Source organism: Salminus brasiliensis, chromosome 19 (genome assembly GCF_030463535.1).
Source record: "Salminus brasiliensis chromosome 19, fSalBra1.hap2, whole genome shotgun sequence".
In the NCBI taxonomy this organism is placed as follows: Eukaryota; Metazoa; Chordata; class Actinopteri; order Characiformes; family Bryconidae; genus Salminus; species Salminus brasiliensis.
In genome coordinates this window covers 3,848,017-3,867,968 of record NC_132896.1, presented here as the reverse complement: position 1 = coordinate 3,867,968, position 19,952 = coordinate 3,848,017, and the positions used below count along the sequence as shown (strand labels likewise).

General features: G+C 42.0%; 2 protein-coding genes across 2 annotated transcripts in view; both read left to right on the top strand.

The window, feature by feature from the left end:
* prmt7 (protein arginine methyltransferase 7) overlaps window positions 1-19,952 on the top strand; it is a 522,441-nt gene that overhangs the window by 327,532 nt on the left and 174,957 nt on the right. The window lies entirely within an intron of this gene.
* Window positions 1-19,952, top strand: part of LOC140541526 (neuron navigator 2-like) — an 86,919-nt gene that overhangs the window by 65,434 nt on the left and 1,533 nt on the right. Inside the window, exons 4-11 of the mRNA XM_072664196.1 lie at window positions 186-381; window positions 1,656-1,708; window positions 2,115-2,187; window positions 2,375-2,603; window positions 4,857-4,990; window positions 11,711-12,683; window positions 13,341-13,450; window positions 18,299-18,410. Of these exons, the coding sequence (XP_072520297.1) occupies window positions 186-381; window positions 1,656-1,708; window positions 2,115-2,187; window positions 2,375-2,603; window positions 4,857-4,990; window positions 11,711-12,683; window positions 13,341-13,450; window positions 18,299-18,410 (1,880 nt within the window). The remainder of the gene's footprint in view (window positions 1-185; window positions 382-1,655; window positions 1,709-2,114; window positions 2,188-2,374; window positions 2,604-4,856; window positions 4,991-11,710; window positions 12,684-13,340; window positions 13,451-18,298; window positions 18,411-19,952) is intronic.

Sequence of the window (19,952 nt, the reverse complement as noted above, 5' to 3'; positions counted from 1 at the left end):
TACAGTGTCCAGCTCTGAGCAGCTCTTCAGTGTTTGTCCCCCTCACAGCGGTCACTGTATCCCTCTGAAAGAGGTCTTCTGTCTGTGTGAGTGATGTCACTCTTTTAGGAAGGACTCCTCTTATTCAGTGACTCTGCAGGAAGGTGGACAATGCCAGCTTTTGAAGCAGCGAGCGTGGGTTTCAGCGAGCGTGGGTTCCTCCCTCTCTCTCCTCCCTTCACCCTGAACTGTGTCCCTTCTTTCTCTCTTTTTCGGATGGACAGATTTACACGGACTGGGCGAACCACTATCTGGCCAAGTCGGGTCACAAGCGCTTGATCAGGGACCTTCAGCAGGATGTAGCGGACGGGGTGCTACTGGCTGAGATCATCCAGGTTGTAGGTGAGTTTATCACCTGATCTTTAACCCCTTAAACCCCAGTCTTATTTTCACATTTTCATTTGAACACCGTATTCATTACATACTAATTAGTTCATTCAGTATCTACTAATTATTCAATAGGCATTAAATATTAAATACCTACTAATTTCATATCTACAAATTATTCAGTACCTACAAAATAAATAATTATTTTAGGTAGAATTTATTCAGTAACTAATAATTATTCATTAAGTACTAATTATTTAGTAGGTATTTACTTTTCAATAAATATTAATTTTCAGTATTTACTAAATCAGTACGTTAACTAATTAGATGACTAAATAATTACTTAAATTATTTGTTATTATTTGTTATCACAACTAGTAATTATTCAATAAGTACTAATTACTAAGTACCTTCAGTATCTACTAATTAAGTACCTACTAATTATTCAGAATCCACTAATTATTATTATTATATTATTATTATTATTATTATTATTATTATTATTATTATTATTATTATATTTACTAATTTTGTAACTATGAATTATTCAGAACCTACAAATTAAATGACTTCAAATGACTAAATAATTATTTAAGGTAGAAAATATTCAATAATTAATAATTATTCAATAAGTACTAATTATTCAGTAGGTATTTACTTTTTAATTAGTATGAATAATTGAGTATCTACTAATTATTCATTACCTTCTAATTATCAATTAAGTATTACTTTTCAGTATCTACTAATTTAGTACCTACTAATTATTCAGTTTCTACTTATACTGGTAGAATTATTTAGTCACTCATAATTATCTTTTTATCATTTTTGAGTAACTACTAATTATTCGATGAGTATTAAATATTTAGTATTGACCAATTACTTTGACTTAATATATTAAATCACAAATTATTTAATAAGAAATCATTATAAATGTTCAAGATGTTTTAATTATTTAGTATCTACTAATTATTTAGAACGACTTAATTTTCAATAAGTATGAATTAAATTACTAATTTAATTGTAACTACTAATTATTCAACATGTATTCATTATTTAATATCTCGTAATAACTAATAAATTACCAATTATATGTTGTTATTCAGTAATTATGAATAATTCAGTATCTACTAATTATTCAGTATAATTAGTATATAGTACATATATTAGTATAATAAACTAATGTGTAACTTGTCATTTGAAGTGTGTGTTCTCACACAGGCCTTTTGGGTTGAAAGGGTTTAATTAATTAATTACTGACCATGACTGTACCTCTTTACGCCTCTTTCAAGCTAATGAGAAGATCGCCGACATCAACGGTTTCCCTGAAAGCCGCTCTCAGATGGTAAGCTTTGGTTTGTTTGTTTTGGGGCATTACTGTGTGTTTAACCTCAGAGGAGACTGAACCCCCCACCCACCCCCTGTCCCTCCACGCTCTGGGATTAGCCACACACAGCCGTGGGACAGAATGAGAGGGGGGGACAGTTTAGACATGGCCTTAACCCCTTAACCCAGCAGGGCTTATTACACACTAAGGTGTCTTACTCAGTAACCACAGGGACGTCTGTACAAGGGCAAGTAAGCAGGAGACCCCAACGGGGTCCCATCGGCCCCAGGCCAGAGAGTTGGGGAGTGGTTAACTTGGTAAAGAGTAAATGGATTTAGTTGTGTTTGGATTTAAAATAATGATCCTTAATGACTAGAGGTTTAAAGCATTGGTGTGTGTGTGTGTGTGTGTGTGTGTGTTACAGATTGAGAACATTGATGCCTGTCTCGGCTTCCTGGCGGCTAAAGGGGTGAATATAAAGGGACTCTGTGCTGAAGGTAAATGTGTGTGTGTGCATGTGCGGACAGCCAAAACACTCTACTTACACCACCCAGGATCATGCAAGCTTACATGGAGTATCTGCAGTTTCATAGATCCATTCCTTATTCATCAGCTGACAATATTGAATTCATATTATTTGAAGAAATGGACGCTCACGGACCGCTCACCTCTTTTTGCTTCCAGAGATCCGCGGTGGCAATCTGAAGGCTATCCTGGCCCTGTTCTTCAGCCTGTCACGCTTCAAACAGCAACAGCAACAGCAAAAACATCAGCAGCTACACGATGCACTGAAGCAGACCGAGCACGACACCCAGCCGAGCTCCAGCCCTGCCCAGCACTGCCCTGTCCACAGCCAGCCACAGCAAACCACCAGCACGCCTCTGCCCAGTGCTCAGGGAGACATGCAGTCCAGGTGTGGAGCTCTAACACACTGTACAGGGCAGAAACTGCTAGCAGTGTATTTGTGATTCCCGTTTTTGGCTCATGGTTGGGGAATTGGAATGTGATGGAGACTTTATTTGATTACAATAATCAAATAAAATCTAATTATGTAAAAAAAATAATGATAAGAGAAATATCTTTCTGTTTATTTATTTATAATGTTTTATGTACCCAGCAAAAAAAGCTGTTCGGTGTGTACAGTAATAGTATAGATTTACCCCACTATTTTTAAGATACTGGGCAATGCTGCACAGTGGAACGGCGCCCCACCACGCTTACCTCAGCTAAACCTTCCTGCAGGTTCTGGCAGTCATATGAGGGTTTTGATTTGCCTTTCTTACCAGCATATGAGCTGTTTTCCCAATCAATTTTCTCCATCCACAGTTCTCCTGAACTTTCATTTTTTAAAGCAGCACCATGGAGCATATTTACCTCTAAATAACAGCTTAAAATTGGGATGCCCAATCATTGGGATGCCCCCTGACCCATAATAGGGAGAACAGCATCTCTATTGTTGCTTCTCCGGGCTAGGCACACTGTTAACTGCACTATGTAACTTTATTAATATTATTATTATTATTATTATTATTATTATTATTATTATTATATTAGTGCATGATCCTGTAGTATTACTCTACCGCCTCAGTCCTCAGTCAGGACCTCTCAACTCTCAGTCCAGAAATGCACGTGTACAGCCGTCCATGAGGGGGTGCTCAAAGTGTGACTTGTATTTACAGCAGTGGGAGGCCCACCTGTAGGGGGAGCCCATGAGCAAAAAATAGCAATTCTCACATAATGCTGCTTTAATCTGTAAAGTCATTGACATGCTTGTTATCTCTGCTTCTGTGCTGTTGCTCTCAGTCTCTTCATGGCTCTCTAGTTCTACACTCGAAGGGCCTGCTGTGCTCTGCAGCTCTGAATCTTTACTGTTTCTCTGCGCTGTACTGATCTCCTTCCTTTCTCTCTCTTCCTTTTCCCCTCTCTTTCATCTTTCCGTCTCTGGCCTGGGTCACGCAGCCGTCCACCCAGACGCTCGTCTCAGAGCAAAACTCTCAGGCTGTCTGTCGCTCAGAAAAAGTCCACTAGGTCAGCTCTCACACACTGTCTGACACATACCGCACGAGTGCCTGCCTTCTAGTCTACCTGCAAGAGGACTTTGTGTGTCTGTGTGCATGCGTGTGTGTGTGTGTGTGTGTGTGTGTGTGTGTGTGTGTGTGTGTGTGAAAATGCATTGACTGATCATGATTTATTGATCCAAACATCAGGATTCAAGTACATTGAATTTAAACTCAATAATGAGTTTTACTGAAACTTATTATACTAATTCTATACTAATAAAATTGCATATGCACTATATGTCCAAATGTTTGTGGACAGCCCTTCTAGTTAATGCATTCAGCTACTTAAGAAAGCACCCATTCATGACACAGATGTGCAAATGCACACACAGCTTGTCTAATCCCTGTGGAGAAGTAGAATAGAGCCAATAGAACAGCCAATAGAATAGCACTGTATATAGCAGATACATACCTATTGGCACCATGCTGCCTAAATGCCAGGCGTTGGCTAGAGGGGTATAAAGCCCCCCAGCATTGAGCTGTGGAGCAGTGGAAGAACTGTGTTCTCTGGAATGATGGTGGTGGAGCTCCATCCAGTACTTTTGAGATAAGTTGAGATGGGAATGAGGTGGGGTGGTGATCCACATCCAACATCCTGACTTCACTATCGCTCTTGTCTCTATTTGCAATCAAATACTCAGCAATGCTCCTCCAAAATGTAGTAAAGAGCAGGTGTCCCAATACTTTTGTCCATATAGTGTATATCATATTTGCACTAGAATTGACATAAATATAAATATTTATATGATATATGTTCATACATGGCCATGTATCATTTGTAATTTCCATATGGGATGACCCTGCTGCTGTTGTGGACAGCCTCTAGTGGTGATATTCTGTTACTGCAGTGCTTTCAGGACCAGAGAAGCATGTGAAGCCGTTTGAATGGCTGTTTTGTTCTCGTTCATATGATCAGACAGTGACATTATGATAAGCAAGGCCAGGGAAGGTCTTTTATATGATTAGTGAACTGGCATGTGGTCGGTAAACAGTGTAGCTGCCCTGAGAGGTTGGACCATGATGTGGTGGAATATGAGTGGACAACAACTGCAAGTGTAGCCATAAACGTGAGTAGGTGCTAATCTCTGTCTCTCTCTCTCTGTCAGGCTACCAGGCCCTTCAGTCCGTGCAGGAGGCTCAGGCTATGAGACCAAGTTGAAGAAGTCCAGCAGACGCAGCCAGAGCTTTAACCACTGTGACAAAACCAAAACTCCAGCACCAGCCAGCTCTCCGCACACAGGTACCCTGAGACACAGACAGGCTCAGAGCGAACCAAAGATCTCTATCATTAATTTATTACTAATTAATTATAATATATATATATATATATATATATATATATATATATATATATATATATATATATATATATATATATTTGGTATTTATGGAGCCTACATATAGATTTTTTCTTGGTAGGTAAATATATACATGCGTATAAATGCATGTAGTAAACATGTCAATGTCAGTTATATTACACAATATATGGACAAAAGTATTGGGACACCTATTCATTCATTGTTTCTTCTGAAATTAAGGGGATTAAAAAGAGTCAACCCTGCTTTTGTTGGAGTAACTGTCTCTACTGTCCAGGGAACAATGCTTTCTGCTATATTTTGGAGGAGCATTGCTGTGAGGATTTGGTTGCATTCAGTGACAAGAGCGTAAGTGAGGTCAGCATGTTGGATGAAGCAGAGTCTTTCATTCCAGATAGCGCAGTTCTTCCATAGCTCCACAGCTCAATGCTGGGGGGCTTTATACCCCTCTAGTCAATGCCTGGCATTAGGCAGCATGGTGCCAGTGGGTTCACGTTTATCCACAGGGACTAGACAAGCTGCGTATGTGTGCATTTGCACATCTTTGTCAGCAGCGGGTGCAATGTAAAGTAGCTGAATGCATTCATTAGAAGGGGTGTCCACAAATATTTGAACAGTTTGGGCTAAATGTGAGCGTGGCATTAACGCCATGAGACCCAGAATATGAAGTTTGGCCTTTTGAGGTTGGAGGTTTTTGGAGTCACCTCGTGTTGCAACTTTGCTGCCATAGTCATGCTTGCAAATGAACCCTGTTGCTTTGTGTGTGTGTGTGTGTGTGTGTGTGTGTGTGTGTGAGAGAGAGAGAGAGAGAGAGAGAGAGAGAGAGAGAGAGAGCTGCAGTATGCTATTGTGGTGTGCAAGTCTTTGATTTGGCTTTAATTAAAGAGAGAGAGAGAGAGTGAGAGCAAAAAGGAGCAGCAAGAAAGAAAGCTGGAAAGAAAGCTGGAAAGAAAGAGAGAGAGAGAGAGAGAGAGGGTGATAATGAGATGCAATAGTTAGTCAGCACATAATGAAAGAGAGGGAGAGGGAGGGCGAGAGAGGGAGAGAGGGTGATAAACATGCATTCATACTCACTGACTCATCTACAGTAGAGGAAGAACTGAATGGAACTGTAATTCAGTCATAATTCAGTTGGGAACTCGGCACAGCGTTCAGCCCTGAACCCCAGACAGCTATCAGCAGGGTAAGTGTCCTCTACAGGGTGGGGATGGGGCAGTTAGCTGTTTTAATGATATGGAGTACAGCTCTACAGCAGGACAGCAGTAGTATTAAACCCTGGTGGAACCTCAGTTAGCTTGGAGCTCCCGTTATAGCCCACTAATGTCATGTGAGTTGAGAAATGTTGGCTTTTACACCCAGATAGTGCTCCGTGTGTCCAGCAGGGAGTTGTGAATACATCATTAAACCTCAAACTGCTGTTTGTTAGACGTTATGCACTGTTTAAGTGGAAGCTGTCTTTTTTTTTTGATAAATAGTTTTATTACATTAAATGTGTAATTACATCATATTTAACCAATACAAACATATTATCAGTATAAATCACAAGACAAACCATTCGGAATTACACAAGATTCCCTATTCTTGTGTTTTTTGTAAAGGGAGGGAGGAATAACAAAGGAAAAAGGAAAAGGAAAGGAGCTGGGAGCTGACATACAGTTATAGTCACATGAAAATAGGCAATTTGCCTTCAAAAACGAACCCTACAAATTCGATGGGTCAACTAAACCACACAAAACCACATGCAAATAAAAATGACTTCCAGTGCACTAGTTCTATTTTCAGACCTGATCCTTATGTCCAGAGGGCTTTCTGATGGCCTAAATTGTCTAAGTAAGGGGCCCAAATAAATAAAAAAAAACAATTAATAAGATATGAAATAATGTTTATATAGATTATATATAAATAATATTTATAAAGATACATATAAATATCTTTAGCCTAATGTAAAAAACACATAGAGGCCAGTGGGAGTTCATTTCTACTTATTAAACAGTGCTACATTATAATGTTATTATAATAAATTATAATAAATAACAATAAATAGAGGCAGTTGCTGTGTTGTTGCTATGGTATTCCAGGTGGTTTCTATGCGGATGCTATATGTGTGCAACCATGTGGCAAGATTTGACTGCTGAAGTATTTCAGGTAGTTGCCATGATGTTGCTTAGTGGTTGCTAGGGTGTTGCTAGGTGGTTGCTAGGCAGTTGCTATGGTATCCCAGGTGGTTGCTATGGTCTCATGCATTTGCTCAGGTGTTGCCAGGTTAGCTTGATTGCTTAGTGGTTGCTAGGGTGTTGCTTAGTGGTTGCTAGGCAGTTGCTATGGTATCCCAGGTGGTTGCTGTGATCTCATGCATTTGCTCAGGTGTTGCCTTGTCAGCTTGACTTGACTGCTAAAGTATTTCAGGTGGTTGCCATGATATTGCTTAGTGGTTGCTAGGGTGTTTCTCGGTGGTTGCTAGGCAGTTGCTGTGGTATCCCAGGTGGTTGCTATGGTTTCATGCTTTTGCCTAGGTGTTGCCTTGTCAGGTTGACTGCTTAGTGGTTGCTAGGGTGTTTCTCTGTGGTTGCTAGGCAGTTGCTATGGTATCCTAGGTGGTTGCTGTGGTCTCGTGCATTTGCTCAGGTGTTGCCTTGTCAGCTTGACTTGACTGCTAAAGTATTTCAGGTAGTTGTCATGATGTTGCTTAGTGGTTGCTAGGGTGTTTCTTGGTGGTTGCTAGGTAGTTGCTGTGGTATCCCAGGTGGTTGCTATGGTTTCATGCTTTTGCCCAGGTGTTGCCTTTGTCATATTCGGGAATTATAGGAATTGTATACTAGGTAAGAAAATGAAAAAAACTGCCCTTATTACTTCAATTTAAATGTATTTATATTGTAGTTGATTTTTCAGTGAATATTCAATGAAAACCACATATCTTCTTTTTTTCCGTTTTTAGTTTTGAACCCTATCATTGTTCTCTACACTGTGTGAAGAATTCTGGATGAATGGACCAATAGAAATGCTCTAAAATCACCTGGATTACAATATTTGTACTTTGACTTCTATTGAACATTAATAAGGTTTTTCCTCCTCCTGTAAAGTTATCATTTTGGACATATCTGTTAACTGACAGTATCATTGGACAGCGACAGTATTTTAACTGCACCAGCTTAATAGTAAACACCATGGTCATTTCAGCCCCTGATATACTGATGGAAATGTTTACTACTACAGTGTGAATACTGGACGATAATGACGTCAGATACGCTATCGACTGCTGCGGTTACACGCCACAGTGGGTCAGTTGCAGGGGGGGATAGTTCATCATTGATTTTCCACTGTGGGCTGATTTAGTGTATAAGAGAGGAGAGAGAAGGTTGGGGAAACGGTATAGCGAGGATAAGTCAGCATGACAGAGCAACACAGGTAACACCTGACTTCTGCTATACTGCATATGACGCTGTTTGGGCCTTGTTGGATAATTTCCAGCTTTAGAAATAGTTTATTGACTCTGTATTTATACTTTGCACTGCTGGTAGTGGGCCCTTACATGCTGAGGGTCTGTAAATAGGGCTATACTTTATGTTATTCCTTTAATTTGAAGCATTTGTCTATCCGATACTGGGTCTTCTATACCTGTAACTGTATAGTTCTGCACATTTTGATATTTTGATTTCTTTTTTATTCGTTTTAATATTGTATGTGAAAACGTCCCGACTCTGAGGTCAGTGTGTGAGACACAGTGGGTGTGACACTCATCCTGGAGTGGGCAGTATTGCTGTGCCTGGATCTTTGGGTTTATTCATATGGAGGTTTGTATATGTATACTGAACCATGAGGAGCTTCAGTCATTTCTTATGAGGTTTTTCATATTTTTAATAAAACTGATTCCTGATTCTTAAGCTTTCTTTAGCAGTAGTGCTTGTTTATAGATTCTACTGCCGTTCAGTACAAACCTCCTCTGACATTGTGAAGTGTGTAAGGTATTAGCTTACTCCTAAATGTGCTCACATTTGTTACATTCAGTACACAGCAGCTCGCATGCTCTTGTTAGCATCTGAAAGTGGGCATTTGACCCACTTTCTCAGTGTGAGAATGGCCATTTGGCTCCTATACAGTCGTTGGCAGTGTGCCCTTTTACAGTAAGCCAGTGTTCAGATGTGAGCTTTTAGCATTCCTTTCTAGCCCAGTTTGCCAGAACAGTCCTTTCTTAATTCGATGGTTTCTTTACAGAGCTGACCAGTATGTATAGGGTCTGTAAGTCTGAAACCCGCTGGATAAGACTGTTCTTTTGGAAAGAATGAATAGTACAGATTTATTAATAATACATTTAACTTGTGAGAGACAGATAATTCACTTCCTACCATATTAAAATAATATTATTTGTATAATATTATATTATATAAATAATATTAACTCGACTTCGTTTAGTCTAAAGTTCTCCAAACTCAAAAATCCATACTGAGTTGAGCCTTAAAAACATTAGTAAATGAGCTGCAGCTGAAACTGATTAAATACTGTGTAAGACGTTTGGTCTTTAGCTCCGCCCCCTCAATCTGTTTACTATTTATTCCCATCTCCAGGCTAGAACTCCCCCTATCACATGAAGGGTGGAGGCCTTCCTATTCTCACACATGAGATTTAAACTCATGCCCTCCTGATAGTCAAGCATCGATGACAAGCAGGCAGTTAGACAGTCGCTCCACTCTAGAGCTGTGAATCCATCAACATTTCTGTATCTGACAAAGAAGGGAAGGTAAATTTACTCAGAACTATGTTTTCATGAAGCGTCATTTCACAGCTCTAGACCGGCCCTACAGTCTAACTGCTGCTAAATAAGTGTGAGGAGGTCATAAGTTTAAATCCCAGTAGGGCCTAAGCGCTCCACTGTCAAAAGCCTCCCAGGATGGAGACGTCATGTGATTTGGGGGCGCTCTAACCTGCAGAAGGAAATAAACAGTAAACAGATTGAGGGGGCGGAGCCACAGACTAAACATTTTAAACAGTGTTTAGTGTTTCAGCTGGTCATCATTTTAAGTTGGTCTGGCTTTTACATTTAGATCAAGACTCATCTATGAACCCAGCCTTTGTACAGTCCTCCACAGTTCAGGGTGTATTGAAGTCATTAGAGGCAGAGAGGTGACTACTGTATATTTAAGACTTGGAGATATTCAGAGCTGAGTTTTTGTCCAGGCTTAAGCTTCCATCGAAAACATATCCCACGTCAGGCGTTTCCTCAGCTCACCCATCAGTGGGACGCCTTCTGTGAGCGTTCTTTCACTGGAGGAGCTGACCGTTCGATTTCCTCCCCTCCACGCTCTCAAAGCAAACACTGACTCCCACGAGCTGTTTGGGTTTGAATTTCGAGCTGAGGCAGTTATACTGCATTCGCCTGACTGCCTGATTCACATAAGACTGTTTCTCCAAGGTGGTTGCTGATGGACTTTAGGAGTGTGCCAAGGTCTCTACTACTTCTGTGCCATTTTTAGATAGGTGGGATCAGGTTCTGTCTGGAGCTCTGATAAGGCAGTAGCTTGGGTGTAGGTCTACACGGCTGAGGTGAGGTGAGTCGGAGATGCTGAAACTGCTAGAGTTTTAAAAACTGAGTGGGGGTGATGAAGCTGTTGGAGTGTGTTGTGCGTTGTTAGACGTAGTGTTAACAAACTTATGTTTAACTCATGGGCTTTATTTATTTTTTGACATATAAGATGAGATGGTAGTATACAGTATTGAGTTAAATGTGTGTGAATGTCAGTAATATGAGCCTGTCTCTTAATAACTGATGGAAATTAAAATCCAGCCTTGCTTTATTGGCTGTGATATGTTTTCATGCTGCTTTATTGCATTTAGCCTTTTTATTTTGATGTATTTGTTAATTATGTATTATATTTTGTCTAATTATTGTTAGAGCTTATAAAATGATACTAAATAGACAGTGTAAAAATATACAATTTCCAGTCCAGAAATTAAGAGGATCAGTTATCTATTAGCTATCTGATTGTCTGAGCCTCTTTCAAGCTGTAGTAAAATATTTATTATACACAGAAATGACACACACTCCTAAACTGAATACTATATTTATGTGTCTTTGGTCATTGTGATTAGTTTGGGTTTATGAACTCCACAGGTGGATAACTTGTATGTGGTCAGCAACAGAATCAGTGACTAGGAATAGAACAGAATCCAATCCAATGTTTGCATTCACGGAAACGCTTGTGTTCATAGTGTAATTTAGTTGTGTTTGGGACTGTGGTGTTAGATATACCTCAATATAGTATAACGGATTCACTATTTTCCAAAAGCAGGTACAGCAGCTATGAGTAGTACTACACACAGTTAATTAACCTCTAAAACAACCTGTTCAATAACAAACACAAGTTCAGGACTGTTTTAATAGCACAGGTTTTCAGCCCTGGTCCTGGAGAACCCCATGTTCTAGATGTATTTTTGTGGCGTTCTGCTCTAACACACCCTCTTCAACTCAGGAAAGGCCTGTTAATGCTCTGATTAGTTGAATCAGTTGTTATTGGAGCTGGGAAAACACTGTGTGCTGGGTACGGGGTTCTCCAGATCCAGGGTTGGGAACTGTTGACTTAAAGTTGGGACGCGGTTTTATCATATTGTATTTTGTCACCAGTTTATCACCATTGCTTTTTCCCCCACAGATAAATCTTCCAGTCCTTCTCCCATAATGGTTGACGAAGGGCCACCTAATTCTCCAGTTCCTCCTCCAGCCAGCACCAGTGGAGCCACCACCAGCACCAAAGGATGGAGGAGCAAATCCCTCAACGCCAAGCACAGCGCCACCTCCTCCATGCTGTCCGTCAAACAACCATCCTCGGCTTCCTTGGAGGCTCCTCCCAAAGTTATCGCCCAGAAGTCCATGCTGGACAAGCTGAAGCTCTTTAACTCCAGACCCAGTTCTCGTGCATCCAGTGTTGCTTCTTTAGAAGACCCAGAAGCTTTGTCTGCAGAACCAGATGTAGAAAGTGTTTCTCCTGTCCATCCTGAAGCGCAGTTGAGCAACCATAGGCCCAACAGCACCAGCCCCAAACTGGCTCTGAAGGGCATTGCCCAAAGGACGCTGAGTAGAGCTTTGGCACCCAAGATCAGCTCGGCAAAGGCCGCCGAGAAGGACAAAGACAAGGGGAAGCAGAAGGGAAAAGAAAAATCTGCCAAGCGATCTTCTGGTGTGGATCAAGACCAGATTAGAGAAGAAACCAGAATCGTAACTCAGGGCTTGGTTGAGGGTAAGAAGTCCAGTTCTATCCCCAAAGGAACCAAAGGTAGTAGCGGTGCTAAGAAAGAATCTTCCTCTTCGTCACAGACTGGTATACCCAAACCAGGGCATGCTGGAAGGGGCCAGGGGTTGGCGAAGGCCACAGTGGTGCCGCCTCCTTGTGGAAAAGAAGGAGAGCGTTCCCGTAGTTTAAGGGCCGGAGGGACGGTGTTGCCGCCAAAGTGTCCCATGGAGAACAAAAGCTTCGGCTCTACCTCTAGTTTAGCGTCATCGGAGGGAAGATGCAGTCAGAACAGCACCTCCAGCATCATTCAGTCCACAACCAGCGTGCAGCTTCCTCAGCCGCAGCCACAGTACAGCCATCCCAACACTGCTACAGTCGCACCCTTCATGTACAGGTGAGAATTGTTTATTGGCACTTACAGAAAACTGACCCAACTTACATCTTACGTTTAGCAAAAATGGCCAGGTCTACGTCTAAGCAATATATGGAAATACTGGCTACAGAAATCATTCTGTAGGCTGACAGGTGTTATGTGAAATCACATGTCTAAAACACACATCTAAAGTTCTCCACAAGGGGGCAGCAGTTATCCCAATTGAAGTTCATGAAATACTGAAAGAGAGGAAACTGGCTCCTTTAGTAACGGCAGGTTTTACTGTTCCCCTCACTATTCATTAAGGAGTCTCTGATTAATATATATATACTCATATCAAATGTCTGTATTAAACCCCATGTGTCATAAGTCCCATAAGAGGTGACTACAGAGTTCCAGACTATAGAATTCCTATCAATTCTATAGATCATTATTGTAACATTGATAATCTGATAAAGGCTTATTGCAAAGTGCAGATGTAGGTTCTGGAGATCAGGAAGAATCAAGAAGATGATCAGAACATTTCCATATTATTATTATTAGGTTCAGGATTAGAAATATTCAAATAGACAGTCTAACTGAACAGCAGAGAGTACAAGGTGAGAGTTTCTAAAGATTGACTGATCAGCTTCATCTGATCTTCACTATGCTGTGTCTCTACTGTGTTGGGTTGGACAGATCTCAGACAGACATGGATAAAACTGGGCTGATGGAGAGTGGAGAGATAAAGAAAGAGAAGTCCGTCCTCCACAGCAAATCCATCCACACGTCTCTGGAAAGCCTGACAGGTTTGTGACTTATAGACCTCCCTGCTCTTTTTCAGTAAACAGCCTGAACGGCCTCAACATCGCACATTACAGTCCACAGCTACGTCTCAAGGCCTTGTTCCCAAGGATCAGGTTTTAGTCCTTGGTGAAAATTAGAGTGAGTTAAAATTAACACTCCTACAGAAAGTGGTGGTGGTTCTCCATCACTGTGTTCATCTTTAGAACATCTCCAAAGTTCTCCTCTCTCATGGAGTCTAGTATTATTTAGAGTTCTCCTCAGACACACCTGGTTTGGTGGTAAATCAGGGCTTAATGATGGTAAATCAGGTGAGCTGCTGCTGCTGCTGCTGCTGCTGCTGATGGAGTTGAACACATCCTCCATGCTGGGCTGGCTGGACTGGGGGGCGTCCAGGAGAACCCTGGAGGAACCGAGCTCTGTTCTTCAGACTAGCTCACCGACAAGATCTCACTACTTTCTTTCTTCAGAATGAGAAGCTCTTGTTTCTCCTTTTTACTGGATTTATGTTTACCTACATCTGTTCTGATGAGATCTGGACCTTTTATGCCTACAGTGGTATCAGAATATTATGACCACCTATGTAATAGTGCGAATAACCACCCTTGGCTTGGATGTTACTAGTAAGGCACCATGGCATGGACTGTATTAGGGTGATGGAAGGTGTACCACTCACCAGAGTCATTGTAACACCCTTTGCTTACTGCCACGGTCATATCAGAATATTATGACCATCCCTAGCTTGGAATAAACTCGGCCCGGGTCGTAACAGATGCCATGTGACAGGGTGTGCTGCACGTATAGATTAGCGAGCACGCCAGTCAGCTGTAGCAGAATGCTGAACGATCATCATGGGCATAGGACTGATGTCCAAGAGGCCATGGTAATAGGGTACCAGGTAAAGGGTGGAAAGGTAGCACCTGGAAACTGAGCCGCTGTAGTGAAGGTGTACCAAGAATAGACTTGTATTGGGACCCCCCTGCTATGTAGGTATTCTGTGTGTGTTGTGTAAGTGATCTCATGTAAATACTGAGGGAAGACATGGCCTTCAGTTCTTCTGGCTGAGAGATTCCTACAGTGCTGGAGTTTCACTGGACAGGGGGGGCGGGGTTGGGGGGTTGGGATAGCACAGACAGAGAGAGCTCATTTGCATGATAAAGGCCATTGATGTCAAGGAGTTGCGAAGGCCAAGCAATGTGTGTGTGTGTGTTTTTCTGAAGGTGTGTGTTTTGCATGTGTTCTTATGATTTAGCTTTTTGCTAAGTTTTGGTAGTGTGGTGTGTGTGTGTGTGTATGGCAGAATGTGTAAGTTAGCATGAGGCTAAGGTTGTGTGAGTGTGTGAAAGTCACTGTGTGTGTGTGGGGGGGGGGTTCTCAGTCTGTCAGCTCTCTATGAGGAGAGAAGTGGTCTCTGCAGGGGCAGAGTGCTGGCGGATGCTGGCGTGTCACTCAGTTTGCTTTTTCCCCTCTCTCTCTTTTCCATGGAGGAGAGGAAACGGCCGGATCGCCCTTAAAAGAGCGTCTTTCACTGCTCACTTCAGCTTTTCTCTGCGGAAAGGAGCTCGGAAATGTGTCAGAAATCCCATCCGTTTGTCCTGCAAGAGCCACAGAGGAGTTTTAGAAACCTCACAGTCTTGAAGCCGAGTCTTTTGAATGGCCACAGACCTGAAGTTGAGATTTTGAAAGCTCACAGTGCAGAATTTGAAGGGATTTCTTTGTCTCCAGGGCTTGAATTTGGGTGTTTTGACGTTTGACAGCTCTTGGTCTTGTTTTTTTTTTTTTTTTTTGAAGGCTTGCCATCCTGAATGTGAGTTATTTAAAGGCTTATGATCCTGAATTAGTGTTTCTTGAAGCCTTGTGATCTTGAACTGAACTTGTAGAAGGCTCACTGCCTTTGGGAGGATCTGTGGCTGTTACATGGAGCCACAAAGCCACAGAGAAGAAGACGAGATGAAGCTCCTGTAACCAGCACATGTGGACCACCCTTCTCCTTCTACGATGAATCTTTGAGCCACAATGTTCAGCAAAACTCCATCGGGAAGCTCTGCTGATAGAGCCTCAGACAAGAGTGACTCTAGCGGGCTAGTAGAGATGTCTGGGGAAGTGAGCTCAGGATGTCCTGCAGTACTTTCTGAGGGGAAAAGCCTGTGTGTGGACCCTCGAGAGGTTGGAGGGAGTGTGGGTGAGGCTGCGCACACACACAGCCACGTGTATCAACTTCAGCTTACTCAGCATACGCACGTGTGGGACGGCATCGCACGTGTTAATGAGGAGATCCTTCAGACCATGCTGGATATTTACGAGAAATATGAGAGTAAGAGGATGTGCTTGTATTACTTATTAATGTATATAGAATATATTATTATTACATATAGGTACTTTCATGTATATATATATATATATATATATATATATATATATATATATATATATATGGGGTCCATTATTTTATTTTATTATTTTATTACTATACTTGCAAATACATATTTATGGTACACATTACTATTACATATAGATATTCACATATATATAATACATATGGGGTGCATTATTATGATATATAGCTACTTGAATATATAGAATATGGGGTTTATTATTATTACATGTAGATACTTGCATATATATAATTCATGTAGGTGCATTATTATAACATAAAGGTACTTGCATATACATATAAAATACACATGGGGTTTATTATTATTACATATATACTTGCAAATATATATTTATGGTACACATTACTATTACATATAGATACTTGCAAATATATAATGCATATAATGCATGGGGTGCATTAGTATTACTTACAGGTACTTGCATATGTATATACATATATATATATATATATATGGGGTGCATTATTATTACTTATGGTATATACTATTATTATTACTAGAACTTGCATATATATAATTACGGGACACATTACTATTACATATAGATACTTACATATAGACCATATATATATAATACTTATGAGACACATCATCTCCCATACTGTCCTGACATTGTATAGAACCAAACCACTGTGAGTCTGTGTTTACAAACTATTCCACTGTGTGTTCATGTAAATGTGTAGGAGTGTGTATGACTTTGTGTGTGTGTGTGTGTGAGTGTGTGTGTGTGTGTGTGTGTGTGTGTGTGTGTGTGTGTGTGTGGTCCAGGCAACCATGTCACGTCGCAGATTTAAACGGCTGTCTCTCATAGTTACAGTCTCAGTAAAGTGTTTGTTTAGTTGTTAAGAGCAGCTTGTCCTTTAATGACCATGAGCGTTCCTGAACACGTTTAGCCTGTTCTCCACATTAGCCTGCCCGGTGCCTCAGTACAGCCTGACACAAAGTGCTCTCGTAAAGGAGAGGTCACGGACACATAGTGGACGTTTAAAGCAGTGGTTCGGTAAAAAACAAATCTCAAATCAAAAACAAACAAGTCTGGGAATACACCCCACCTTATACCCCACTGATTATCATAGTATAGTAAACTGCATGCATGTACGTATTAAAATGGAAATATATATAACAATTTTGTACATATGCTTCCATTCGTTGCTAATAACACTGTCAAAAGTTTGTGGACACCCCTTCTAATGAATGCGCTCAGCTACTTTAGAGAATAGTGCAACACACACTGCTTGTCTAGACCCTGTTGGAAATATTGCCAGTAGAATAGGACTCTCTGGAGCAGATAATCCAACGTGAACCTATTGGCACCATGCTGCCTAATACCAGGCGTTGGCTAGAGGGGTATAAAGCCCCCCAGCATTGAGCTGTGGAGTAGTGGAAGAACTGTGATCTCTGGAATGATGGATGGTGGTGCTCCATCTAATACTCTTGGGGATGATGAGGTGGGGTGGCGATCATCATCCAACATCCTGACCTCACTAACGATGCTCTTCTTGCTCTTATTGCTGAATGCAATCGAATCCTCACAGCAATGCTCCATACTCCAAAATCTAGTGGAAAGCCTTTTTCCCTGGACAGTGGAGACAGATACTCCAACAAAGGCAGGATCAGCTCTTTTTCAATGCCCTTGATTCTGGAAGAAACCAGTGAATAAGCAGGTGTCCCAATACTTTTGTCCAAATAGTGTATATAATAGCCTCCCATAACTAAAGAAGCTAAGTGTGTACACCAAACCTGACTTGGCTGATCAAGTACATTCAATGTAGGACTTCTCTTGTTGAAGTAGGGGACGTTAGACTCCACAGTGGAGCTCATTTACATGGCTTTAATAGCTGCAGGGCTGTAGCTCTCAGAAGTCAAATGTTAGCATAGGGATCACGTCATGAATGGAGTTGTTTGTGCTGTTCTCTCTACTGTACATGCACCCTTACCTCAACACGTTTTCCTCAGCGTGCAGTTATGTGTGTGTGTGTGTGCTGGTGTGTGTGGTCTGTGCGTAGATCCTAAACTCCTTGTGGTCCCCTCATGATCGGCAAGCGGCCCTTAATCCTAGCAGCCAAATCCCCTCTCAGCTCCAGGCCACAGTGTGTGTTTATTTGTTAAAGTCTTACACGGGCAGGGCGGGGCGGGCCCTGTTGTTGCCGTTAGCTCTCTTTCACTAAAAACAAAAAGCTCTTTAACTAAGTAGCTGCTGTGAGAGTTCACCTCCTGATCCCTCGAACGTTACCACAACCTTGAATTATTGCCTAGCATGTACGTCTGCTCCTGACCTGAACTCACTGGCTGGAAGGATACATTTGCTCCCTCAGGGGTGAAGGAAGCATCTCGTTTCATGAGGTCGTGAGGTGCATTTTTGGAGTGTTTGGGTTGTCTGTGTGTCGTAACCTGCCCGAGGGGAGCAGCTGTTAGCTGTTAGCCGAGCCGCAGTGATATAGACTCTGTTCCTTCCAGGTGAAGATCCAGAGAGCAGGAGACAGAGGACGGTGAAAAACATCGCTGATCTCAGACAGAACCTGGAGGAGACCATGTCCAGCCTGCGACACATGGCACACATCAGCCATAGGTAAGGCATACAGCGATCAGCCGTAACATTAATACCACCTGCCGCATGTTGAGCAGGCCCAACTTGTGCCGCCACAGCAGACCTGACCATTCGAGGCATAGATTCCACAAGACCTCTGAAGGTGTCCTGCTGTGGTATCTGGCACCAAGACGTTAACGTTAGCAGCAGATCCTTTAAGTCCTGTAAGTTGTGAAGTGGGCGGGCCTCCATGGATCACATCAGTGAGCCTTGGATGCCCATGACCCTGTCGATGGTTCACCGGTTGTCCTTCCTTGGAGCACATTTGGGACATTAGGAGTGAACACCCCACAAGACCTGCCTGATGTTTTGGAGATGTTCTGACCCAGTTGTCTAGACATCAGACGTCTAGACTAAGTGTTTATTTGCTGCCTAATGTTTTTCACTTCGCCTGTCACCTGTGGTGTTAATGTTATGGCAGATTTGTGTACATACACACATACACACTCACACAAATTAGCAGGTTTGGGGGTATATATATATATATTTGGGGGTTGCCAAACAGCCCATGCTCTTTGTGTTCAGTTTGCTGTGCTCCCTCTAGTGGGCGTTTGATGTCATAGAGTACAGTAAACAGTCACTGCCAGCTTTTGTCCTGTTGGCTGCCAGCGACTTCAGTTCAGCAGGGCAGAAATAAAACACGACTTTAATTATGAGCCGGCAGCGGGAAGACAGCACAGGCCAGAGAATGTGGCCCATTGTAGGAGCCGTGTGAACCGGTCCATCACGGGACGTTTACGAACGCTCCGAAACACAAACTGCTGACGGGGGGTCGGCTTGATTGACGCCGAGACCAGTTTCTGAGGCGGGCGGGTGTTGTCTTTTTTTTGATGCATGTCTCAGGCTTTTGGGCCGTGCAGGGGAGGCGTGAAATCGGCTAGTGAACCCCCTGCTGTTCGTAAAACCCCGAATTAAAAGCTTGATCTTGATTCCCAAGTCAATTAAAGAAAGAAACTGAAACCCTGGCCTGGTGGGGTGCTCATTTGGGCCAGGAAACTCTGTCAGTCCTGTTCAGTGGCCTTTTCTCTCTGTCTCTCTGTCTCTCTCTCTCTCTCTGTTGATTCCTGTCTTGCTCACTTTATCTTTCTTTCTCTCTGTCTCTCTGACATTCATGAGAAAATCCCTGAAGCCTATTTTCTGTCTGGGGTGGTTTGATTGCTCTTTCCGTATTGAGCTGCATTTGCCCACCCTTGGTTTACCCCTGCCTCACTTGACCAGAAACCTTTCGTTTTGCAAACGATTATATAACCTTGGTCAGACCACCCATCCCCTCTGAACTTTTCAGTTATTTCAAGCCCCATTGTGAGTGTCAGCAAGGCCAACAGTAGCAAGAAAACGCCCTAAGAACATGAAGAAGAACCAATGCCAAGAATCAAACTCAGAAAAAGAGAAAATCTCTAAATTAATAGAGAGCAACCACTGAGAGAAGCCAAGCCCAAAACTGAAACGCTCTATGAGAATGAGGAAGAACCACTGAGAGGAACCACAACTCAAAAAATTAGAGAGACTTCCTATTGCTTCCAT